We start from the raw sequence: 26,036 nt of genomic DNA on the forward strand, positions 1-26,036 counted from the left end.
GATCTAGGACCAGCCTGTAGATTGAGGATCTAGGACCAGGCTGTAGATTGAGGATCCTGGACCAGGCTGTAGATTGAGGATCTTGGACCAGGCTGTAGATTGAGGATCTTGGACCAGCCTGTAGATTGAGGATCTAGGACCAGGCTGTAGATTGAGGAACTAGGACCAGCCTGTAGATTGAGGAACTAGGACCAGCCTGTAGATTGAGGATCCGGAACCAGGCTGTAGATTGAGGATCTAGGACCAGGCTGTAGATTGAGGATCTAGGACCAGGCTGTAGATTGAGGATCTAGGACCAGCCTGTAGATTGAGGATCTAGGACCAGGCTGTAGATTGAGGAACCAGGACCAGCCTGTAGATTGAGGAACTAGGACCAGGCTGTAGATTGAGGATCTAGGACCAGGCTGTAGATTGAGGAACTAGGACCAGGCTGTAGATTGAGGATCCAGGACCAGCCTGTAGATTGAGGATCTAGGACCAGGCTGTAGATTGAGGATCTAGGACCGGGCTGTAGATTGAGGATCTAGGACCAGCCTGTAGATTGAGGATCTAGGACCTGGCTGTAGATTGAGGAACTAGGACCAGGGTGTAGGTTGAGGATCGAGTGGAAAAGCAGCTATCCACATTTTTTTAGGATTAGGCACTCTTGAATGTCCACAATCTAATGCAAGAAGTTGTTACATTAAACTACGATCTCAACTACCCTCTAAAGCACGTATCCAAAAGGACATGTAATATGTGTAAAATATGATAAAGTAGGGAATTGTTTTCCGAACTGAAAGGAATTACAAGTGTAAATTCATATTCACATTGACGGACAGAAAAAGCTTGTCAAAACAAGAACTGTACTTGCTGTTGGAATGACCCAAACAAACCAGAGGTTTTCACACCAGTGGAGGCTCCTCAGAGGAGGAAGGGAAGGACATTCACACTCAATGAATTTCATCAAAATTGAAATAGTGAAAAAGTTGTCATTTTTAGATATAAGTATACTAAAATAATTATTCACATGTCACCTAATAACTGACTAGAACACACTGTTTTACAATGAAGGTCTACAGTAGCCTCAACAGCACTCTGTAGGGTAGCACCATGGTGTAGCCAGAGGAAAGCTATTTCCTGTCCTCCTCTGAGTACATTGACTTCAATACAAAACCTAGGATGCGTTAGTTGTAGTTGCTATGTTGACTATAATGTTAGCTAATGTGGTGACAACGATGTGGGCTGTGTGTTGCGGTTATGGTATGAAGGTTTGGCATTGAGCATGTTAGGGATGTTCTGGATTGACATGTATGACAGCATTTTCCAGTTCCCGCCAATATCCAGCAACTTCGCACAGCCATTGAAGAGGAGAGGGACAACATTCCACAGGCCACAATCAACAGCCTGATCAACTCTGTGTGAAGGAGATGTGTTGCGCTGCATGAGGCTACTTCTTCACAGGAGAACAGTTTGAACGTAAACATTTAATGCGGCTTTAAAAAAAAAAAAGTATATTTGTCACGCCCTGACCTTAGAGATCCCTTTTATTCTCTATTTAGTTAGGTCAGGGTGTGACTAGGGTGGGCAATCTATGTTTTCTATTTCTTTGTTGGCTGGGTATGGTTCCCAATCAGAGGCAGCTGTCTATCGTTGTCTCTGATTGGGGATCATACTTAGGAAGCCTTTTTTCACCGTCAGTTTGTGGGATCTTGTTTTTGGTACTGTGCTGTGTAGACCTACTGAATGTTACATTTCGGTGTACTTTGTAGCTCGGAGTCTCTACTTTTATCCAATATAAAAATACAATTTCAAATTTTGCTACATACTGTAAGACCGATTTGAGCCAGTCGGTTACAAATGCTCAGATGTTGACACTGGCTTCTGTATTTTGACTGAAAAGTGAAACTGAAAGCAAGCAGAAATACATTGTTTACTTCATGATCAGTTGAGCAACAGTGCAGACAGTTTAACCACTTCCTTCTGATGGTAAGCAGCAATATGATAAAGATCTTGTTCAAATCAAATCAAATTTTATTTGTAACATGCGCCGAATACAACAGGTGTAGTAGACCTTACAGTGAAATGCTTACCCATGAGCCCCTAACCAAACAATGCAGTTTAATTTAAAAAATAAAATAAATACGAATAAGAAATAAAAGTAACAAGTAATTAAAGAGCAGTAGTAAAATAACAATAGCGAGACCATATACGTGGTGGAGATCTGAAGATCCAGTTTGACTCTTTTTCCAGGCAAAGTACGACTTCTTTTTTACTACAGTAACTAATATAACATTCAGTGTCGCTAGAAAGTATTATGAGTAGATGCAATAAAACAATCTCACTGTTAAATAATTTTTATTCAATGCGAGCTGAAAATAAAAGAATTTCAGTTGCTAGAAAGACATGTACAATAAAGTGGGTGGTGGTGAGCTCTATGTAACCCTTTAACCAACTGTATGTGCATATTTACTATATATATACATAACCTTCTAGAAGGTTCTCTCTTCTCCACAGAGGAACTCTGGAACTCTGGCAGAGTGACCATAACTCTAGGAAGATGAAACTACAGAATAACCAGCTCTCTGTCTGTCTCAATGGTGTGAAAAAGGGGGTAAATCTTTTCAGATTGATCAAAGTCGACATCAAAAGTGTAAATATGCCGCCTTTTCGCTGCATCATAGAAGGAGACCTGTCCCTCCTCTATATCCAGAGAGACCCCAACCTTTGAAGGTACAGCCTGGTTCAGTTTAGTGATTGGTGCAGTTACAGCCATGAGTTGTCCAAGCTGCAGACGCAGAGTCCAGTAACCTCTCTGTGGACTCAGGTCAAAAAAGCCTTGTCGTGGTGCTGACTCTCTAACCACCCCTATCCTCCACTCTGCCTTGCCCCTGACCCCCACCTCCCAGTAATGCCTTCCTGAGTTAAAACCTTTTGTCCCCAGTACACACCACCAACCATTGTACATTTTGGGAGTCATTTCGTAGTAATCCCAGGGATTGTAGACACTCTCAATGATGGTGGCCATTTTCACTCTTTTCCTGTCAGGGGACAGTAGGAGACTTGGGTTGGCTGTTTTTTCATCCATTGTGATCTTATCTGTAAGGAGATAAATCAAATGAAGTTAGAAATTAGAAAGATAGTGGCAGGAGAAACCTTACTGTTTGTGACAAGATTGTTATTATGGTAATAAAAAAAAAAAAGTATTTTGCATTGATAATCATCCTAGTTATACAGCCAACCAATGAAGTTTTTTGTTCATACCAGGACACTGAAACTAGTTTTTGCATGTTATCTCATTTGAATAAATATTTACGTTGGCAATGAACCATACCAACCTGATGCTTTCGAAATCCATTTCCAAACTGTAATGAAACAGACAAGACATTTAGAATCATGTTAGCAATGAAGAAATGTTTATTTATGTTTATTTATATGTTTACAAAAAAAACAGACGTTAACTGTGGAATTTGACGTACCCGAGTCAGGAATGTGATTCAGAGTCACTAAGGGAAAAATATGAAGAAAAAACAAAACATGTTCGATAAATGAACTGATTAATACAATGTATATGTTGACTTCTATAATAACACACACAGTGGTAGCAGATACTAACCTCTGCTTCTGAACCACTGCTTTGCAATGGAGCCCTGTAAAATCAACAGCCTGGTTATTCTATAGTTCAACAATGGAGCCCTGTAAAATCAACAGCCATGTTAATCAAAAGTTCAACTTCATATAAATGTCACTCATAGAGACATGAAACATGTCTCTGTTTATATCTGACCTCCTGGCGCTGTTCCTGTAGCATGCTACAGATGATAAAGTCCATAACAGGGAGCATGCTGGGTAGTTTCCCTCTCTTCCACTGTGTCTCCAGATCCTCCAGGACTGAACACACATCCTCTCCTGGACACACTGAGTTCTACAGAGACACAGAGACATAGAGACATGGGATGATACTGCAGGATGCTCTCCTGGTAATATGTATCATTGTAATGTTACAGATGACTTTTTGTGTTTTTTTTCTTCTTTTCTATCAATCACCTGTTCCATGCCCTTAAGTGTCCAGGCCCAGTTAGACAGTGCTTTTCTGGCTTCCTTCAGTTTCTCTTCCTTGTCTGGTCCCTGTTGATCTAGAGGTTCCTCATTTCTCCTGTCTCTTGTGAATTTCCCAGATGGTATCTAGTGAACAACAGGTCAGGTGGTTTATCACACGCTACTTCATCAAGAGCAGCTGGCAGTCAACACTGTTTGCACATGATGTGTGCTGTGTACAGTATGACTGTTGTATTTAAACCGGTGCCAGGTTTACCTTTAACATACAGTATGTGGGCGGTTTCCCCGGATACAGATAAATCTAAATCCTGGATGTCCATGGAAAATTATTTTTAGTCTAGGACTAAGTTTATTCTGTGTTCGTTTTAATCGCCCCATGGTGTATTTACCTGTCCAGTCTGTGGTAACTGCCCCATGGTGTAATTACCTGTCCAGTCTGTGGTAACTGCCCCATGGTGTATTTACCTGTCCAGTCTGTGGTGACTGCCCCATGGTGTAATTACCTGTCCAGTCTGTGGTGACTGCCCCATGGTGTATTTACCTGTCCAGTCTGTGGTGACTGCCCCATGGTGTAATTACCTGTCCAGTCTGTGGTGACTGCCCCATGGTGTAATTACCTGTCCAGTCTGTGGTGACTGCCCCATGGTGTAATTACCTGTCCAGTCTGTGGTGACTGCCCCATGGTGTATTTACCTGTCCAGTCTGTGGTGACTGCCCCATGGTGTAATTACCTGTCCAGTCTGTGGTAACTGCCCCATGGTGTAATTACCTGTCCAGTCTGTGGTGACTGCCCCATGGTGTAATTACCTGTCCAGTCTGTGGTAACTGCCCCATGGTGTAATTACCTGTCCAGTCTGTGGTGACTGCCCCATGGTGTAATTACCTGTCCAGTCTGTGGTAACTGCCCCATGGTGTAATTACCTGTCCAGTCTGTGGTGACTGCCCCATGGTGTATTTACCTGTCCAGTCTGTGGTAACTGCCCCATGGTGTAATTACCTGTCCAGTCTGTGGTGACTGCCCCATGGTGTATTTACCTGTCCAGTCTGTGGTGACTGCCCCATGGTGTAATTACCTGTCCAGTCTGTGGTAACTGCCCCATGGTGTAATTACCTGTCCAGTCTGTGGTGAGGGATTCAGTTCCTCAGCCCACTGCAGTATGAACTCTTGACGCTCCTCTTGACAAGATCCATCCTCATTCACTCTGGTCAGGAGGGAGACGTTTCTGATCTGTGAGGAATGGTACAGGACAACTGATTATGACTCATGACCATGTAAGATAAGGTCTCATACTTTCTTTTCACTACACAGAGGGACTTACCTGAACTACCCTGTTCAGTTCAGCAGCAAGTTCTCTGATGATTAATTTAGACTCATCAAAGGTGAAATCATCTTTCTCTTTGTCAGTCCCCTGGGGAAGGAGGGACAGTGATTGTGGGTGCTGAAAGGATTCTGTGGCGGTCTACTCCCCGTCATTGTGATACTGCTGTGGTAGGTCTACTTTGTCTAAGCAGTAGACATACCATGTATTCACCTTACCTTTACTTGTGCCAACAACTCAAGAGCTTTACGCCTGAGGCGTTCCTTCACCTTTGCAAACTGTTGAATAGAACCAATACTGTAGATTACTGGCATTGAAAAGACTGGTTTGATCACAATCCATTCCTGTCACTGCCTGTCACAGATGTTATGGTTGCTTATCTGTATCTTGCCTGGCACGTAGCCTGATTTCCTTCTTAGATTGCTTCAGAACTGTGTCTGAACTGTGAAATGATGTCCCGATACTTGAAGGAATAATCTAAGTATTGACTAATAGAAGGAAAATAACGTTCTGCATGGTGGAGCTCCTTCACAATATATTAATGGTCATTTAAACCAACGTTATTACGAAGTTATTACGACTCAAGTTTCAGTGACCTTTCGTGGGGTTCCTGTTTTGTCAGATGAGACCATCATGACCGAAACGTTGGTTTAAGTGACCAGTGCCAAGAAAAGGTGTGACAAATATCTGTCCGTTTAATTAGACGTGAAATTGAAACCTCCATACTTGTTTCTGATAAGAGTTGTTTACCAAAACCTACACTGCACATAATGACAGAGTGAGGCTATGTCTGATCATTTAAAGCACATCAAATCTTGTCTATGGCACTTATCTATGACACAGAATAACTTTACTCCCTCAGCTGAGAAGGAATGCTCGTTCTACTGAGTGCATGCATAGGCAGTTACAACTAAAATGCAACCCACTATAAAGGAATTTCTACCACAAAATTTGACTATATTACCTGAGTTAAACTCATTATTGGTTTGATGAAAGGTTGTGATGAACAGGTTCTGGGATTGTTTTCTTTTTTGCAAATACTTCCAAAGCTGCCATAACTGCCACCAAGTCTCTCTCTCTCTGCAACAATGACAAACAAAAAACTGTGAGTCCGGTGTATCATTGTGATAAATAACATCTTGAAAATATAAACGTTGCACTCTTTGTTGGTCTACTTCTAGTAGCTATTTTATTAAGCAATAGCACTTTAGAAAACAACTGTTATTGTTGCTGTAAATGTGAGAAGCTAAATTTCAAATTACCAGCTGTCTGTGAAGCCATCTTTGTCCTATAATGATGTCCTAAAACGCAGTGAGAGTATAGAATACAGAATCCTTCCTGTTGTTCATCACCATCCAGAGAATGAAGAACTTGTTTTGTTCATGGTTTGTTTAGTCTCAGAGACTCCACCCTCTAACACTACCTCCAACCAGTCTCAGAGACTTCACCCTCTCTACACTACCTCAACCAGTCTTTGACTCCACCCTCTCTACACTACCTCAACCAGTCTCAGAGACTCCACCCTCTCTGCCCTACCTCCAACCAGTCTCAGAGACTCCACCCTCTCTGCACAACCTCCAACCAGTCTCAGAGACTCCACCCTCTCTACACTACCTCCAACCAGTATCAGAGACTCCACCCTCTCTACACTACCTCCAACCAGTATCAGAGACTCCACACGCTCTGCACAACCTCAACCAGTCATCCATTTCACACATTGCTTTTTAAATGAATGATACAGAGAGTGAAATGGAACACAGTAATACAGCTGTATTCGAATTACTAAGCGTCACTACAATATACAACCATCTAAAAAATATTACAATACTGTACAATTAAAACATGGTTTTTAGGACCAGGCTGTAGATTGAGGATCCAGGACCAGGCTGTAGATTGAGGAACTAGGACCAGGCTGTAGATTGAGGATCCAGGACCAGGCTGTAGATTGAGGATCCAGGACCAGGCTGTAGATTGAGGAACCAGGACCAGGCTGTAGATTGAGGATCTAGGACCAGCCTGTAGATTGAGGATCTAGGACCAGGCTGTAGATTGAGGATCCTGGACCAGGCTGTAGATTGAGGATCTTGGACCAGGCTGTAGATTGAGGATCTTGGACCAGCCTGTAGATTGAGGATCTAGGACCAGGCTGTAGATTGAGGAACTAGGACCAGCCTGTAGATTGAGGAACTAGGACCAGGCTGTAGATTGAGGATCTAGGACCAGGCTGTAGATTGAGGATCTAGGACCAGCCTGTAGATTGAGGATCTAGGACCAGGCTGTAGATTGAGGAACCAGGACCAGCCTGTAGATTGAGGAACTAGGACCAGGCTGTAGATTGAGGATCTAGGACCAGGCTGTAGATTGAGGATCTAGGACCAGGCTGTAGATTGAGGAACCAGGACCAGCCTGTAGATTGAGGAACTAGGACCAGGCTGTAGATTGAGGAACTAGGACCAGGCTGTAGATTGAGGATCCAGGACCAGCCTGTAGATTGAGGATCCAGGACCAGGCTGTAGATTGAGGATCTAGGACCGGGCTGTAGATTGAGGATCTAGGACCAGGCTGTAGATTGAGGATCTAGGACCTGGCTGTAGATTGAGGAACTAGGACCAGGGTGTAGGTTGAGGATCGAGTGGAAAAGCAGCTATCCACATTTTTTTAGGATTAGGCACTCTTGAATGTCCACAATCTAATGCAAGAAGTTGTTACATTAAACTACGATCTCAACTACCCTCTAAAGCACGTATCCAAAAGGACATGTAATATGTGTAAAATATGATAAAGTAGGGAATTGTTTTCCGAACTGAAAGGAATTACAAGTGTAAATTCATATTCACATTGACGGACAGAAAAAGCTTGTCAAAACAAGAACTGTACTTGCTGTTGGAATGACCCAAACAAACCAGAGGTTTTCACACCAGTGGAGGCTCCTCAGAGGAGGAAGGGAAGGACATTCACACTCAATGAATTTCATCAAAATTGAAATAGTGAAAAAGTTGTCATTTTTAGATATAAGTATACTAAAATAATTATTCACATGTCACCTAATAACTGACTAGAACACACTGTTTTACAATGAAGGTCTACAGTAGCCTCAACAGCACTCTGTAGGGTAGCACCATGGTGTAGCCAGAGGAAAGCTATTTCCTGTCCTCCTCTGAGTACATTGACTTCAATACAAAACCTAGGATGCGTTAGTTGTAGTTGCTATGTTGACTATAATGTTAGCTAATGTGGTGACAACGATGTGGGCTGTGTGTTGCGGTTATGGTATGAAGGTTTGGCATTGAGCATGTTAGGGATGTTCTGGATTGACATGTATGACAGCATTTTCCAGTTCCCGCCAATATCCAGCAACTTCGCACAGCCATTGAAGAGGAGAGGGACAACATTCCACAGGCCACAATCAACAGCCTGATCAACTCTGTGTGAAGGAGATGTGTTGCGCTGCATGAGGCTACTTCTTCACAGGAGAACAGTTTGAACGTAAACATTTAATGCGGCTTTAAAAAAAAAAAGTATATTTGTCACGCCCTGACCTTAGAGATCCCTTTTATTCTCTATTTAGTTAGGTCAGGGTGTGACTAGGGTGGGCAATCTATGTTTTCTATTTCTTTGTTGGCTGGGTATGGTTCCCAATCAGAGGCAGCTGTCTATCGTTGTCTCTGATTGGGGATCATACTTAGGAAGCCTTTTTTTCACCGTCAGTTTGTGGGATCTTGTTTTTGGTACTGTGCTGTGTAGACCTACTGAATGTTACATTTCGGTGTACTTTGTAGCTCGGAGTCTCTACTTTTATCCAATATAAAAATACAATTTCAAATTTTGCTACATACTGTAAGACCGATTTGAGCCAGTCGGTTACAAATGCTCAGATGTTGACACTGGCTTCTGTATTTTGACTGAAAAGTGAAACTGAAAGCAAGCAGAAATACATTGTTTACTTCATGATCAGTTGAGCAACAGTGCAGACAGTTTAACCACTTCCTTCTGATGGTAAGCAGCAATATGATAAAGATCTTGTTCAAATCAAATCAAATTTTATTTGTAACATGCGCCGAATACAACAGGTGTAGTAGACCTTACAGTGAAATGCTTACCCATGAGCCCCTAACCAAACAATGCAGTTTAATTTAAAAAATAAAATAAATACGAATAAGAAATAAAAGTAACAAGTAATTAAAGAGCAGTAGTAAAATAACAATAGCGAGACCATATACGTGGTGGAGATCTGAAGATCCAGTTTGACTCTTTTTCCAGGCAAAGTACGACTTCTTTTTTACTACAGTAACTAATATAACATTCAGTGTCGCTAGAAAGTATTATGAGTAGATGCAATAAAACAATCTCACTGTTAAATAATTTTTATTCAATGCGAGCTGAAAATAAAAGAATTTCAGTTGCTAGAAAGACGTACAATAAAGTGGGTGGTGGTGAGCTCTATGTAACCCTTTAACCAACTGTATGTGCATATTTACTATATATATACATAACCTTCTAGAAGGTTCTCTCTTCTCCACAGAGGACCTCTGGAACTCTGGCAGAGTGACCATAACTCTAGGAAGATGAAACTACAGAATAACCAGCTCTCTGTCTGTCTCAATGGTGTGAAAAAGGGGGTAAATCTTTTCAGATTGATCAAAGTCGACATCAAAAGTGTAAATATGCCGCCTTTTCGCTGCATCATAGAAGGAGACCTGTCCCTCCTCTATATCCAGAGAGACCCCAACCTTTGAAGGTACAGCCTGGTTCAGTTTAGTGATTGGTGCAGTTACAGCCATGAGTTGTCCAAGCTGCAGACGCAGAGTCCAGTAACCTCTCTGTGGACTCAGGTCAAAAAAGCCTTGTCGTGGTGCTGACTCTCTAACCACCCCTATCCTCCACTCTGCCTTGCCCCTGACCCCCACCTCCCAGTAATGCCTTCCTGAGTTAAAACCTTTTGTCCCCAGTACACACCACCAACCATTGTACATTTTGGGAGTCATTTCGTAGTAATCCCAGGGATTGTAGACACTCTCAATGATGGTGGCCATTTTCACTCTTTTCCTGTCAGGGGACAGTAGGAGACTTGGGTTGGCTGTTTTTTCATCCATTGTGATCTTATCTGTAAGGAGATAAATCAAATGAAGTTAGAAATTAGAAAGATAGTGGCAGGAGAAACCTTACTGTTTGTGACAAGATTGTTATTATGGTAATAAAAAAAAAAAGTATTTTGCATTGATAATCATCCTAGTTATACAGCCAACCAATGAAGTTTTTTGTTCATACCAGGACACTGAAACTAGTTTTTGCATGTTATCTCATTTGAATAAATATTTACGTTGGCAATGAACCATACCAACCTGATGCTTTCGAAATCCATTTCCAAACTGTAATGAAACAGACAAGACATTTAGAATCATGTTAGCAATGAAGAAATGTTTATTTATGTTTATTTATATGTTTACAAAAAAAACAGACGTTAACTGTGGAATTTGACGTACCCGAGTCAGGAATGTGATTCAGAGTCACTAAGGGAAAAATATGAAGAAAAAACAAAACATGTTCGATAAATGAACTGATTAATACAATGTATATGTTGACTTCTATAATAACACACACAGTGGTAGCAGATACTAACCTCTGCTTCTGAACCACTGCTTTGCAATGGAGCCCTGTAAAATCAACAGCCTGGTTATTCTATAGTTCAACAATGGAGCCCTGTAAAATCAACAGCCATGTTAATCAAAAGTTCAACTTCATATAAATGTCACTCATAGAGACATGAAACATGTCTCTGTTTATATCTGACCTCCTGGCGCTGTTCCTGTAGCATGCTACAGATGATAAAGTCCATAACAGGGAGCATGCTGGGTAGTTTCCCTCTCTTCCACTGTGTCTCCAGATCCTCCAGGACTGAACACACATCCTCTCCTGGACACACTGAGTTCTACAGAGACACAGAGACATAGAGACATGGGATGATACTGCAGGATGCTCTCCTGGTAATATGTATCATTGTAATGTTACAGATGACTTTTTGTGTTTTTTTTCTTCTTTTCTATCAATCACCTGTTCCATGCCCTTAAGTGTCCAGGCCCAGTTAGACAGTGCTTTTCTGGCTTCCTTCAGTTTCTCTTCCTTGTCTGGTCCCTGTTGATCTAGAGGTTCCTCATTTCTCCTGTCTCTTGTGAATTTCCCAGATGGTATCTAGTGAACAACAGGTCAGGTGGTTTATCACACGCTACTTCATCAAGAGCAGCTGGCAGTCAACACTGTTTGCACATGATGTGTGCTGTGTACAGTATGACTGTTGTATTTAAACCGGTGCCAGGTTTACCTTTAACATACAGTATGTGGGCGGTTTCCCCGGATACAGATAAATCTAAATCCTGGATGTCCATGGAATATTATTTTTAGTCTAGGACTAAGTTTATTCTGTGTTCGTTTTAATCGCCCCATGGTGTATTTACCTGTCCAGTCTGTGGTGACTGCCCCATGGTGTATTTACCTGTCCAGTCTGTGGTGACTGCCCCATGGTGTAATTACCTGTCCAGTCTGTGGTGACTGCCCCATGGTGTATTTACCTGTCCAGTCTGTGGTAACTGCCCCATGGTGTAATTACCTGTCCAGTCTGTGGTGACTGCCCCATGGTGTAATTACCTGTCCAGTCTGTGGTGACTGCCCCATGGTGTAATTACCTGTCCAGTCTGTGGTGACTGCCCCATGGTGTAATTACCTGTCCAGTCTGTGGTAACTGCCCCATGGTGTAATTACCTGTCCAGTCTGTGGTAACTGCCTGGTTGTGTATGTACCTGTGCAGTTTGTGATGACTGCCCCATTGTGTATTTACCTGTCCAGTCTGTGGTGACTGCCCCATGGTGTATTTACCTGTCCAGTCTGTGGTGACTGCCCCATGGTGTATTTACATGTCCAGTCTGTGGTGACTGCCCCATGGTGTATTTACCTGTCCAGTCTGTGGTGACTGCCCCATTGTGTATTTACCTGTCCAGTCTGTGGTGACTGCCCCATGGTGTATTTACCTGTCCAGTCTGTGGTGACTGCCCCATTGTGTATTTACCTGTCCAGTCTGTGGTGACTGCCCCATGGTGCATGTACCTGTCTAGTCTGTGGTGACTGCCCCATGGTGTATTTACCTGTCCAGTCTGTGGTTAGTGATTCAGTTCCTCAGCCCACTGCAGTATGAAGTCTTGACACTGGTACAGGACAACTGATTATGACTCATGACCATGTAAGATAAGGTCACATACTTTCTTTTCACTACACAGAGGGACTTACCGGTACTACCCTGCTCAGTTCAGCAGCAAGTTCTCTGATGATTAATTTAGACTCATCAAAGGTGAAATCATCTTTCTCTTTGTCAGTCGCCTGGGGAAAGAGGGACAATGATTGTGTGTGCTGAAAGGATTCTGTGGCGGTCTACTCCCCGTCATTGTGATACTGCTGTGGTAGGTCTACTTTGTCTAAGTGTAGACATACCATGTATTTAATTCACCTTACCTTTACTTGTGCCAACAACACAACCACTTTACGCCTGAGGCGTTCCTTCACCTTTGCAAACTGTTGAATAGAACCAAGTACGGACATTACAACGACTATTTCTGGTTTGAGAATAAAAGTTAATTCATAAGAGTTTCAAAGAACATTTCGTACTGTAGATTACTGGCATTGAAAAGACTGGTTTGATCACAATCCATTCCTGTCACTGCCTGTCACAGATGTTATGGTTGCTTATCTGTATCTTGCCTGGCACGTAGCCTGATTTCCTTCTTAGATTGCTTCAGAACTGTGTCTGAACTGTGGAATGATGTCCCGATACTTGAAGGAATAATCTAAGTTTTGACTAATAGAAGGAAAAGAACATTCTGCATGGTGGAGCTCCTTCACAATATATTAATGGTCATTTAAACCCAAGTTTCAGTGACCTTTAGTGGGGTTCCTGTTTTGTCAGATGAGACCATCATGACCGAAACGTTGGTTTAAGTGACCCCGTGTCAAGAAAGGTGCAGCACATATTTGTCCGTTTTAATCAAGCGTGAAATTGAAACCTCCATACTTGTTTCTGATAAGAGTTGTTTACCAAAAACTACACAGCACATAATGACAGAGTGAGGGCCTGTCTGAGCATCTAAAGCACATCAAATCTTATCTATGACACAGACTAACTTTACTCCCTCAGCTGAGAAGGAATGCACGTTCTACTGAGATGCACAGTGCATTCATAGGCAGTTACAGCTAAAATGCAACCCACTATAAGGGAATTTCTACCACAAAATTTGACTACTATATTCAGGTCCAAGATGGCGACCGGCAAGTTTGGCATGGTGGCAGCACTTTTACTTTATGTGTTTGTTTTAAATGTCACTGGAAATAATTGCATCTGCAATCTAGATGAAAGAATAGTAAATTCTCAGCAACTTCTCAGTCATGCAAACACTTTTGATGGCATCCAGTACTTCTTATTTGAAAGGAATGTTATGTACCAAACTTTCATAGCACCTTGGCACAAACCAAAACAATCATCGAAGGCCAGTCTGAAATCACAAATGAATGGTGGAGATCTTATAATAACTCTATGCCTTTTTTTTATCAGGTGGTATCCATCAATGCCCTGGACCTCACTTTACCACAAACCCCATCAAACGGCCTATGCACCCATGTTCCTCTTGCGAACGTTGGATAAAGAGTAAAAGCAAAGCTTTGGTATGTTAGGAAATGTGCGCAGTGGATTCATCTGAAATTTTGCGATTCTAGCTTTTGACATGGGGTCAATGAAGGTTACCGTTGCTGTCTGTGTGCTGTACCCACGGGGTGTGTCAGCATTGAAGGTGGAGTTGGACCAGAAGCCTTACCGAGGGTGGAGAGTGCACCGGAGGAAGGGGACCCCACAGCGGAGTGGAGGCCACCAGAGGCGAGTGACGGGGGACACGGTGGTGAGGACGATGGAGTAGCACCTGGGGAGGGGTGCTCCATGGCGGTAGAGAGGCCACCTGAGGCAGTGCAGTGGGAAGATGGCAGCGCAGTGAGAGGCGAGTTACAAGTGGATCGGGAATTCAATGAGACCTTTGGGAAGAAGGACTTATATTTTGTGCACTTAAACGTCCGAAGCCTACTACCGAAGATCGATGAGATACGCCTTTTGGTTTGCAAATCAGAGGTGGGTGGCTTATGTTTTACTGAGACATGGTTGGATTCATCTGTTTGTGACTCTGAAATTGAGATGGGTAATTACTCTGTTGTCAGGAAGGATCGGAATCGGAAAGGTGGGAAGATATGTGCGTTTGTAAGATCAGACATTACTTATAACGTCAGATCAGATTTAAGCGCTGATCTGGAGATTGTCTGGCTGGATATCTGCCTTCCCAAAACCAAGCCGAAGGCCTTTGATTCAGTTAACCACTGTTTCCTAATCTCCAAACTGGAGGCACTGGGGTTGAGCAGTATCCCTCTAGGCTGGGTAAAGTCCTATTTGTCAGGAAGGGAGCAAGTAGTAGAGGTTAATGGTTCACTGTCTCAGGCAAAACCAATGAGTTGTGGCGTTCCGCAGGGGAGCGTGCTTGGGCCTCTGTTGTTTTCATTGTATATTAACGATATGAAAGATGCTTGTTCTTGCCGTCTTTTCCTTTATGCAGATGACTCTACACTTCTGGTGTCTCACAAAGTAAAACTATGTTTAGCACAGAGCTTACTAACATTAGCAAATGCCTTGGAGATAATAAGCTATCTCTGCACTTAGGGAAAACTGAACCAATTATTTTTGGATCCAGACATAAATTGTGTAGGTTGTCTGAAATCAGAGTGGAGTTAGGGGGTGAGGTGCTGACTACTAAGACCTCTGTTAGCTACTTGGGATGTATCCTTGATGGAAGCTTAGGAGGTGTGAGCATTGCCAATAAGGTGCTAGGGAAGGTTAATGCCAGGACTAGGTTTTTGGCTAGAAAGTCCAAGCTGCTTGATAAGGACTCCATGAAAGTGCTAGCTACTGCCCTCATTCAATGCCATTTTGACTATGCTAGTACTTCCTGGTTTGGGGGCTTATCTAAACATATGAAGGGGAAGCTCCAGACAGCCCAGAATAAGCTGATCAGGGTAGTATCGAAGGTGAGTCCACGTACTCACATAGGCAGCCGCTGCTTTCAGGAACTAAACTGGCTGCATGTTGAGGCTAGGGTGTCCCAGATTAGACTAGGTTGGTTTACAGGAGTATTTATGGGCCTACGCCCAGATATCTAAGTGATTACTTTCCTCATGTTAGGGATGCACACAATCACAGCACCAGATCAAGTGTTGCTGATGTGTGCTTATACAGGTTCAGGAGTAATGCTGGGAAAGGTACTTTCTTGTATACTGGAGCCTCAGAATGGAATGAGTTGCCTCTGCCTATAAAAACAACGTCCTCTCTGGACAGCTTTAAAAGTAAAGTAAAAATATGTTTGATGTCTTCTGTGCCTATATGAATATCCCCTATGATGTAACTGGAATGATGAGATAGATGTTCTTCTACTCTGTTTTGGTTTTATTATTTCACTGCCATATTGTGTTTAACTGTGTTTGATCTTGTCTAGACATCTTGTCTCAAAAGGACCTCAATGGAAATAAGTCCCAGACTGTATTGTGTGTTATCCTCTGATTTTACTCCCATGCATGTAAAGGCTTTTTCAAGTTTTATGTGTGCTTGTTTTTTTTAAATGGTCGAATTAATAAACTATACTTAACTAAATGATGTAAACTCATTCTTGGTTTGATGAAAGGTTGTGATGAACAGGTTCTGGTATTGTTTACATTTACATTTTAGTCATTTAGCAGACGCTCTTATCGAGAGCGACTTACAGTAGTGAATTCATACATTTCATACATTTTTTTTTTCGTACTCTCTGTTCTCTTTTTGTTCTCATCTTGAAAAGATGCACTTTGAACTCATTGTTGGTCTACTTCTAGTAGCTATTTTATTAAGCAATAGCACTTCAGAAAACAACTGTTATTGTTGCTGTAAATGTGAGAAGCTAAATTTCAAAGTACCAGCTGTCTGTAAAGCCATCTTTGTCCTATAATGATGTCCTAAAACGCAGTGAGAGTATAGAATACAGAATCCTTCCTGTTGTTCATCACCATCCAGAGAATGAAGAACTTGTTTTGTTCATGGTTTGTTTAGTCTCAGAGACTCCACCCTCTAACACTACCTCCAACCAGTCTCAGAGACTTCACCCTCTCTACACTACCTCAACCAGTCTTTGACTCCACCCTCTCTACACTACCTCAACCAGTCTCAGAGACTCCACCCTCTACACTACCTCCAACCAGTCTCAGAGACTCCACCCTCTCTACACTACCTCCAACCAGTCTCAGAGACTCCACCCTCTACACTACCTCCAACCAGTCTCAGATTCCACCCTCTACACTACCTCCAACCAGTCTCAGACTCCACCCTCTCTACACTACCTCCAACCAGTCTCAGAGACTCCACCCTCTCTACACTACCTCAACCAGTCTCAGAGACTTCACCCTCTCTACACTACCTCCAACCAGTCTCAGAGACTCCACCCTCTACACTACCTCCAACCAGTCTCAGAGACTCCACCCTCTCTACACTACCTCCAACCAGTCTCAGATTCCACCCTCTACACTACCTCCAACCAGTCTCAGACTCCACCCTCTCTACACTACCTCCAACCAGTCTCAGAGACTCCACCCTCTACACTACCTCCAACCAGTCTCAGAGACTCCACCCTCTCTGCACTACCTCCAACCAGTCTCAGAGACTCCACCCTCTCTACAATACCTCCAACCAGTCTCAGAGACTCCACCCTCTACACTACCTCCAACCAGTCTCAGATTCCACCCTCTACACTACCTCCAACCAGTCTCAGACTCCACCCTCTCTACACTACCTCCAACCAGTCTCAGAGACTCCACCCTCTACACTACCTCCAACCAGTCTCAGAGACTCCACCCTCTCTACACTACCTCCAACCAGTCTCAGAGACTCCACCCTCTACACTACCTCCAACCAGTCTCAGAGACTCCACCCTCTCTGCACTACCTCCAACCAGTCTCAGAGACTCCACCCTCTCTACAATACCTCCAACCAGTCTCAGAGACTCCACCCTCTACACTACCTCCAACCAGTCTCAGATTCCACCCTCTACACTACCTCCAACCAGTCTCAGACTCCACCCTCTCTACACTACCTCCAACCAGTCTCAGAGACTCCACCCTCTACACTACCTCCAACCAGTCTCAGAGACTCCACCCTCTCTGCACTACCTCCAACCAGTCTCAGAGACTCCACCCTCTCTACAATACCTCCAACCAGTCTCAGAGACTCCACCCTCTACACTACCTCCAACCAGTATCAGAGACTCCACCCTCTACACTACCTCCAATCAGTCTCAGAGACTCCACCCTCTACACTACCTCCAACCAGTCTCCGAGACTCCACCCTCTACACTACCTCCAATCAGTCTCAGAGACTCCACCCTCTACACTACCTCCAACCAGTCTCAGAGACTCCACCCTCTACACTACCTCCAACCAGTCTCAGAGACTCCACCCTCTCTACACTACCTCCAACCAGTCTCAGAGACTCCACCCTCTAGCACTACCTCAAACCAGTTGTCCATTTCACAATGTTGTTTGTTTACAGTCTCAGACTCCACCCTCTCTGCACAACCTCACCTGTTTTTTGATTTTCCCTAATTATGTTCATTATTTAAACCTCTGCATTTCCTGTTTGTCTTGTCGGTGATTGTTTCCTGTTTTGTGTGGTTGGAGGTGTTTCTCCGCGATATGTATTTTTCTATGAGAAGATTTATTGAATTTTTCAAGTAAACACATATGTTTACATTGATCCCTGTGTCCTGCGCCTGACTCCTCTACTTATCTAAGAAAAACCATTACACCACCTAAACTCAGAAACTCAGAAATGTAGGGAACTCGTTGTAGAAAGATGAGCTCTGAGTCTCCCGCCTGGAAAGTATCAGAATTAACCAATAGGAAGCTCTATGCAAAAAAACATACGCACATTTTTACTAGGAGGTTTTGCGTTGTCTGGAAAGCACCAAGAATACAAACTGGAAAAATTGTTGTGAAACCAATACAAAGAAAATCAGGATGATATCAATATGTGTTGGTAGACAAAGTGGAAACTTGTATTTAGTCATTAAAGAATGGCAAATAATTCAAATACAACACGTTATATATACAGTTGAAGTCAGAAGTTTACATACACTTAAGTTAGAGTCAATAAAACTTGTTTTTCAACCACTCCACTAATTTCTTGTTAACAAACTATTGTTTTGACAAGTCGGTTAGGACATCTACTTTGTGCGTGACAAAAGTAATTTTTCCAACAATTGTTTACAGACAGATTATTTCACTGTATCACAATTCCAGTGGGTCAGAAGTTTACATACTGTAACGGTTGTCGTCGGATAAAGTGGACCAAAATGCAGCAGGAATATGTGCACTCATCTTCTTTTATTTGGTGAAGAAGGAGAACCAAAATAAACACGTACACAAAGGAAACACAACGACTATATACAGGCTGGTAAGGCTATACGCAGAACAATCTCCCACAAACCACTAAAACAAACACAACCTAAATATAGGACTCTCAGAGGCAACTTGAAAACACCTGCCTCCAATTGAGAGTCCACACCCCAATTACCTAAACATAGAAATAGACTAAACTAGACAGAACATAGAAATACATAAACATATAACAGTGACCAAGAACCCCAGAATACATAAATCAACTACCCCTCTACATAGACACACACCCCGAACCACATAAACCAAATACCCTTCTGCCACGTCCTGACCAAAATCTAATACAATTACTCCCTCTGCTGGTCATGACGTGACAGTACCCCCCCAAAGGTGCAGACCCCGGATGCACCTCAAAAGAAAAAACAAAATCCCCCAAAACAACAAAAAAAACAATTTCCCCATAAACTAAAGGGAGGGAAGGGAGGGTGGCTGCCGTCAATGACGGCACCTGTGCTACACCTCCCCCCCAACCCACCTATACTGGAGGTGGCTTAGGTTCTAGCCTACTGTCCTCCAGACTGTAGGCAGAGTCTCTTGTCTCCGGACCGTAGGCAGACTCACTCAGTTCCGGGTCGTAGGCAGACTCATTCAGTTCCGGGCTGTAAGCAGACTCACACAATTCAAAGTTATTGTAAACCTCATTCTGATCCGGACCACAGGCAGACTCACTCGGTTCCGGACATGGTGCAGACTCACTCGGTTCCGGACAGTGGGCCGTCTCACCTGGTTCCGGACACTCTGGACGAGGCACTGTTGAGGGACACTCTGGACGAGGCACTGTTGCCGGACACTCGGGCCTGGTCTGACGCACTGGAAGCCTGATGCGTGGGGTTGGTAGTGGAGGTACCAGCCTGGGGACACGCACCTCAGGGCTAATGCGGGGAGCAGGAACCGGCCGAATTGGAGTGGGCTGACGCACTGGAAGCCTGATGCGTGGTGCTGGAAGTGCCAGTTTGGGGACACGCACCTCCGGGCTAGTGCGAGGAGCGGGAACAGGCTGAGTTGGAGTGGGCTGACGCACTGGAAGCCTGATGCGTGGTGTTGGTACTGGACGTGCCAGGCTGGAGACACGCACCTCAAGGCTAGTGTGTGTAGCGGGAAACACTGGACTGTTGAGGTGCACTGGCGGTCTCGAGCGCAGGACTGGCATCACCCCTACTCGCTGGATGCCAACTTTCCCCTGGCACATGCGGGGCGCTGGTACTGCGCATACCGGCCTGAAAATACCCGGCCTCGTCACAGCACCCATCACTCCAAAGCACGGGACCTGTCCAGTCAATGGTTGTTTGGAAAAAACACGGGGATTTGGCTTGGGACTTAAACCTCGCCCAGCCAACCTACCCGTGTGCCCCCCCCAAAAAAATTATTGGGGTTGCCTCTCCAGCTTCCTCGCCAGCCGTGTTCCCCAGTAGCGATTTCAGTCCTCCCCAGACTTCCTCCATGGGCCCTCTCCGGCCAGAATCTCCTCCCAAGTCCACGACTCACGATATTCCACCGGTTGTTCCCTCCTCCGCTGCTTGGTCCGTGTTTGGTGGATAGTTCTGTCACGGCTGTCGTAGTGAAGAGAGGACCAAGGCGCAGCGGGTTGCGTGCTCATCATTATAATTTATTAAATAAACGTGAACACGGAAAACAAGAAAACAGAGAACGACAGACCAACAGTTTCACAGGCTAAATAAATAACAGCAGTGCGAAATACAACTACCCACAAAATACAAACAAAACCCATACCTATATATAGGACTCTCAATCAGAGGCAACTAGAAAACACCTGCCTCCAATTGAGAGTCCACACCACAATTACCTAAACTTAGAAATAGACTAAACTAGACAGAACATAGAAATACATAAACATAGAACAGTGACCAAAAACCCCGGAATACATAAATCAACTACCCCTCTACATAGACACACACCCCGAACCACATAAACCAAATACCCTTCTGCCACGTCCTGACCAAAATCGAATACAATTACTCCCTCTGCTGGTCAGGACGTGACACAAACACTAAGTTGACTGTGCCTTTAAACAGCTTGAACATTTTCAGAAAGTTATGTTATGGCTTTAGAAGCTTCTGATAGGTTAATTGACATCATTTAAGTCAATTGGAGGTGTACCTGTGGTTGTATTTCAAGGCCTACCTTCAAACTCAGTGCCTCTTTGCTTGACATCATGGGACAATCAAAAGAAATCAGCCAAGACCTCAGAGAATAGAATTGTAGACCTCCACAAGTCTGATTCATCCTTAGGAGCATTTTCCAAACGCCTGAAGGTACCACGTTCATCTGTACAAACAATAGTACGCAAGTATAAACACCATGGAACCACACAGCTGTCATAACGCTCAGGAAGGAGAGATGAACGTACTTTGGTGCGAAAAGTGCAAATCAATCCCAGAACAACAGCAAAGGACCTTGTGAAGATGCTGGAGGAAACATATACAAAATGATCTATATCCACAGGTAAAAGAGTCCTATATCGACATAACCTGAATGGCCGCTCAGCAAGGAAAAAGCCACTGCTCCAAAACCTCCATAAAAAAAGCCAGACTACGGTTTGCAACTGCACATGGGGACAAAAATCGTAATTTTTGGAGAAATGTCCTCTGGTCTGATGAAACAAAAATAGAACTGTTTGGCCATAATTACCATCGTTATGTTTGGAGGAAAAAGGGGGAGGCTTGCAAGCCGAAGAACACCATCCCAACCGTGAAGCACGGGGGTGGCAGCATCATGTTGTGGGGGTGCTTTGCTGCAGGAGGGACTGGTGCACTTCACAAATAGATGGCATCATGGAGAAAGAAAATGATGTGGATATAGTCAGGAAGTTAAAGCTTGGTCGCAAGTGGGTCTTCCAAATGGACAATGACCACAAGCATACTTCCAAAGTTGTGGCTTAAGGACAACAAAGTCAAGGTATTGGAGTGGCCATCACAAAGCCCTGAATAAATACTATAGAACATTTGTGGGCAGAACTGAAAAAGTGTGTGCGATCAAGGAGGCCTAGAAACCTGACTAAGTTACACCATCTCTGTCAGGAGGAATGGGCCAACATTCACACAACTTATTGTGGGAAGCTTGTGGAAGGCTACCTGAAATATTTGACCCAAGTTAAACAATTTAAAGGCAATGCTACCAAATACTAATTGAGTGTATGTAAACTTCTGACCCACTGGGAATGTGATGAAAGAAATAAAAGCTGAAATAAATCATTCTCCCTACTATTATTCTGACATTTCACATCCTTAAAATAAAGTGGTGATCCTAACTGACCTAAGACAGGGAATTTTTTATGGGATTAAATATCAGGAATTGTGAAAAACGGAGTTTAAATGTAGTTGCCTAAGGTGTATGTAAACTTCCTTCGTCAACTGTACATAGTACTAGTCAAAAGTTTGGACACACCTACTCATTCAAGGGTTTTTCTTTCATTTTTTTATACTTTCTACATTGTAGAGTAATAGTGAAGACGTCAAAATATGAAATAGTTTGGAATGAATTCTAGGTCAGGTGAACAAAAGGACTTGAGTTCTTGTATGTTGTAACGATAACACCACGACCTGTTAATCATAAGGCATTCACGCCTGCCCTTCTCACCGGAGAGATGTTTGTTCCTGTCGGCACGATACGTGTACCGACTCTGATAACGTATCCCAAGTGATCCACTTTAATAATAACAAATTGGATGCCACTCAATGCCACTTTATATAATGTTTACATACCCTACATTACTCATCTCATATGTGTATACTGTACTCTATACTATCTACTGCATTTTGCCTATACCACACGGCCATCGCTCATCCATATATTTATATGTACATATTCTTAATCATTCCTTTACACTTGTGTGTAATAAGGTAGTTGTTGTGAAATTGTTAGATTACTTGTTAGTGTAACGCTCCTCTTCGTCTGAAGATATAGAGAAATCGCTGTCGGAAAAGGTGGACCAATACGCAGCGGGTTGAGTGCTCATCATTAATTTATTAAACAACGTGAACACGAAAAAACAGGAAAATCAGAAACGCCAGGTACAGGTTAGCAGGCTAACATAAAGCAGCAGTGCTAAAGACAACAACCCACAAACCCCAGGTGAAAAACACACTCCTAATATATGACTCCCAATCAGGAACAACGACATACAGCTGTTCCTGATCGGGAGCCACACAGACTAACAAAGAAACAGAACAACTAGATAAACCATAGAAAACCAACACTAGAACAATACTCAAACCCCAGACTACATAAACCAAACACCCCTTAAATAACACACACAACCCGAACCATATGAAACAAATACCCCTCTGCCACGTCCTGACCAAATAAAATAAAATTACTCCCTCTGCTGGTCAGGACGTGACAGTTAGATATTACTGCATGGTCAGAACTAGAAGTACAAGCATTTCGCTACACTCGCATTAACATCTGCTAATCATGTGTATGTGACCAATAAAATTTGATTTGATAACACATATGGAATCATGTAGTAACCAAAAAAGTGTTAAACAAATCAAAATATATTTTATATTTGAGAATCTTCACAGTAGCCACCCTTTGCCTTGATGACAACTTTGCACACTCTTAGCATTCTCTCAGGCAGTTTCACCTGGAATGCTTGAAGGAGTTCCCACATATGCTGAGCACTTGTTGGCTGCTTTTCCTTCACTCTGCAGTCCAACTCATCCCAAACCACCTCAATTTGGTTGAGGTCGGGTGATTGTGTAGGCCAGGTCATCTGATGCAGCACTACATCCCTCTCCTTCTTGGTAAAATAGCCCTTACACAGCCTTGAGGTGTGTTGGGTCATTGTCCTGTTGAAAAACAAATGATAGTCCCACTAAGTGCAAACCAGATGGAATGGCATATCGCTGCAGAATGCTGTGGTAGCCATGCTGGTTAAGTGTGCCTTCAATTCAAAATAGATCACTGACAGTGTCACCAGCAAAGCACCCCCACACCATAACACCTCCTCCCCCATGCTTCACGGTGGGAACCACACACGCGGAGATCATCCGTTCACCTACTCTGTGTCTCACAAAGACACAGAAGTTGGAACCAAAAATCTCAAATTTGGACGCATCAGACCAGAGAACAGATTTACACTGGTCTAATGTCGATTGCCAGTGTTTCTTGGCCCAAGCAAGTCTCTTCTTTTATCCACTGTAAAAAATAACATTTCTAAATTTGCAACATCAGACTGTAACTGCCCCATGGTGTATTTACCTGTCCAGTCTGTGGTAACTGCCTGGTTGTGTATGTACCTGTGCAGTCTGTGGTGACTGCCCCATGGTGTATTTACCTGTCCAGTCTGTGGTGACTGCCCCATGGTGTATGTACCTGTCCAGTCTGTGGTGACTGCCCCATGGTGTATTTACCTGTCCAGTCTGTGGTGACTGCCCCATGGTGTATTTACCTGTCCAGTCTGTGGTGACTGCCCCATGGTGTAATTACCTGTCCAGTCTGTGGTGAGTGATTCAGTTCCTCAGCCCACTGCAGTATGACGTCTTGACGCTCCTCTTGACAAGATCCATCCTCAGTCACTCTGGTCAGGAGGGAGATGTTTCTGATCTGTGAGGACTGGTACAGGACAACTGATTATGACTCACAAAGACCATATGGTCACATTCTTTTCACTACATAGATAGACAGACTTACCTGAACTACCCTGCTCAGTTCAGGAGCAAGTTCTCTAATGACGTGAAATTGAAACCTCCATACCTGCTTCTGATAAGAGTGGTTTACCAGAAATTACACAGCACATAATGACAGGGTGAGGGCATGTCTGAGCACATCAAATCTTGGGTATCATGGTCAGCCTCTATAGAGAGAACCTGTCCTCATGAAAAGTATGCATTTAGCGACACCTGGTGGTGAAACAAAACAAAACAATTTCTATTTGTATTTTTTCCTTTGTATTTTTTTTTCTAATGCATACATTTAACCAATAGATGGCATTGTGAGGCAATTATTGATAAGGTATCTCCTGCCAAATGGCATGGTTGGGTTCAATTCAGTTTTCAGATCAACAATGAGGATGTGGAAAGATATGACATTTTTAATTAAAGAATCCTCATAGAAAAACAACAGTGTTTTCTATTCACTTCTTGACTTTACCCCAACCAGCTTCCCTCAGCCCACAGTCTCTCCCTCAAACCTCCACACAGATCCTTACTGTAACTCAACTTAGTAAATGTCCTAAAGTTGTGTCATGTGGGAAACCAAACAGCACAAAGCCAGATTGCATAACATCATCCAGCAGCATTGTTGCAATACCATTAAATCCTCCCCCAGCTCCAGCAAGTAGTGTAGGATGTCATACCAACAGTCGTGCTTTTCATTCAAACATCAAAGATCCACCTCCATGTTTTACAGTAGGGATGAGGTATTTTCTGCCTATGAATTAGTTTTTTTCAGTGGAAAAACCCACCCCTGGTGGGCGTGGCCAAAGAGCTCTATTTTTCCTGTCATATGACCAAAGCACCGGTTCCAATCCAAGTGCCAATGCCGTTTAGCAAACTCCAGGAAGTGATATGGTGAGATGACATGAAAATAGATATTTGGCCACGTACACAAATCCTGTATTGTCTCTCATTCAAACATGACATTGCCTGTGTCTCAGTCAAGCTTATTTCTCTTCATATGACAAGGATTAAAAAGGATTTGCCAGTAGATTGTCGACTTGATGGCAACTGATGATGACTGCTAGCTAAGACTTTGAAAGTAAGATGTTGACATGATCTGTCCAATCAAAGCTTCTGTAGATATCACGTGATTTGATGTCATTCTATCTGTGGCCAATGACATTGAGCCTTCTTGGATGGGCACGTCTAATATAACTCTATGGCAGAACCCAAAGGGCAACATTTTTCGAGCTCTAACCTTAGATATGGGGATGACGTACTGTCCCATGAGTGACAGAGAACTGAGCCAGTCATGACAGAAAACTGAGCCAATCAGGCGCAATGCTCTGTATTTTCTGCTGGCTAGCCCCACCACCACAGAAAGCACTGAGCTAGCCTGGAACACCTGCATTTTGGAGCTGCCTTACTCAAGAAAACATAAAAGAGACCATGTTTGTATTCGGCTTTATTAACTCAATGACTTTTTTTTGTGTTTTACATAGGTTTGCAA

At 43.3% G+C, this 26,036-nt stretch overlaps 2 protein-coding genes across 3 annotated transcripts; both read right to left on the bottom strand.

Moving 5' to 3' along the window:
* Nucleotides 1-2,320: 2,320 nt before the first annotated feature.
* On the bottom strand, nt 2,321-6,902 carry LOC106586895 (E3 ubiquitin-protein ligase TRIM39). Of its 2 annotated transcripts, XM_045707865.1 has the most exons (11): nt 6,620-6,902; nt 6,322-6,437; nt 5,576-5,635; nt 5,358-5,447; nt 5,150-5,266; nt 4,027-4,164; nt 3,767-3,904; nt 3,596-3,629; nt 3,459-3,485; nt 3,318-3,344; nt 2,321-3,078 (listed from the first exon to the last, which is right to left on the bottom strand). In XM_045707865.1, exons 1-11 carry the CDS (start codon nt 6,636-6,638, stop codon nt 2,546-2,548), a joined length of 1,299 nt encoding a protein of 432 aa, XP_045563821.1. In that variant the 5' UTR covers nt 6,639-6,902; the 3' UTR covers nt 2,321-2,545. The 2 variants fall into 2 exon arrangements, 1 of the variants encoding a protein (XP_045563821.1); XR_006762024.1 differs by lacking the exon at nt 2,321-3,078 and having other exon boundaries at nt 3,596-3,675.
* A 2,803-nt stretch (nt 6,903-9,705) lies between these two features.
* Nucleotides 9,706-25,814, bottom strand: LOC123730504 (E3 ubiquitin-protein ligase TRIM39-like). Its single transcript, XM_045707450.1, has 9 exons — nt 25,785-25,814; nt 24,561-24,629; nt 24,357-24,482; nt 11,409-11,546; nt 11,149-11,286; nt 10,978-11,011; nt 10,841-10,867; nt 10,700-10,726; nt 9,706-10,461 (listed from the first exon to the last, which is right to left on the bottom strand). The coding sequence occupies exons 1-9, from the start codon at nt 25,812-25,814 to the stop codon at nt 9,929-9,931; spliced, it is 1,122 nt and encodes a 373-aa protein (XP_045563406.1). The 3' UTR covers nt 9,706-9,928.
* Nucleotides 25,815-26,036: the final 222 nt, after the last annotated feature.

Source organism: Salmo salar, chromosome ssa25, assembly GCF_905237065.1.
Source record: "Salmo salar chromosome ssa25, Ssal_v3.1, whole genome shotgun sequence".
Taxonomy (NCBI): Eukaryota; Metazoa; Chordata; class Actinopteri; order Salmoniformes; family Salmonidae; genus Salmo; species Salmo salar.

Coding starts and splice junctions, on each gene's coding strand:
- LOC106586895 (XM_045707865.1), bottom strand. Junction 3,905..4,026: donor CACTTAAGGGCATGGAACAG/GTGATTGATAGA, acceptor GTGTCTCTGTAG/AACTCAGTGTGTCCAGGAGA. Junction 3,345..3,458: donor GAATCACATTCCTGACTCGG/GTACGTCAAATT, acceptor GTTTCATTACAG/TTTGGAAATGGATTTCGAAA.
- LOC123730504 (XM_045707450.1), bottom strand. CDS start 25,814: ATGGGACAGTACGTCATCCCCATATCTAAG. Junction 10,868..10,977: donor GCAGTGGTTCAGAAGCAGAG/GTTAGTATCTGC, acceptor TTTTTCCCTTAG/TGACTCTGAATCACATTCCT. Junction 10,727..10,840: donor GAATCACATTCCTGACTCGG/GTACGTCAAATT, acceptor GTTTCATTACAG/TTTGGAAATGGATTTCGAAA.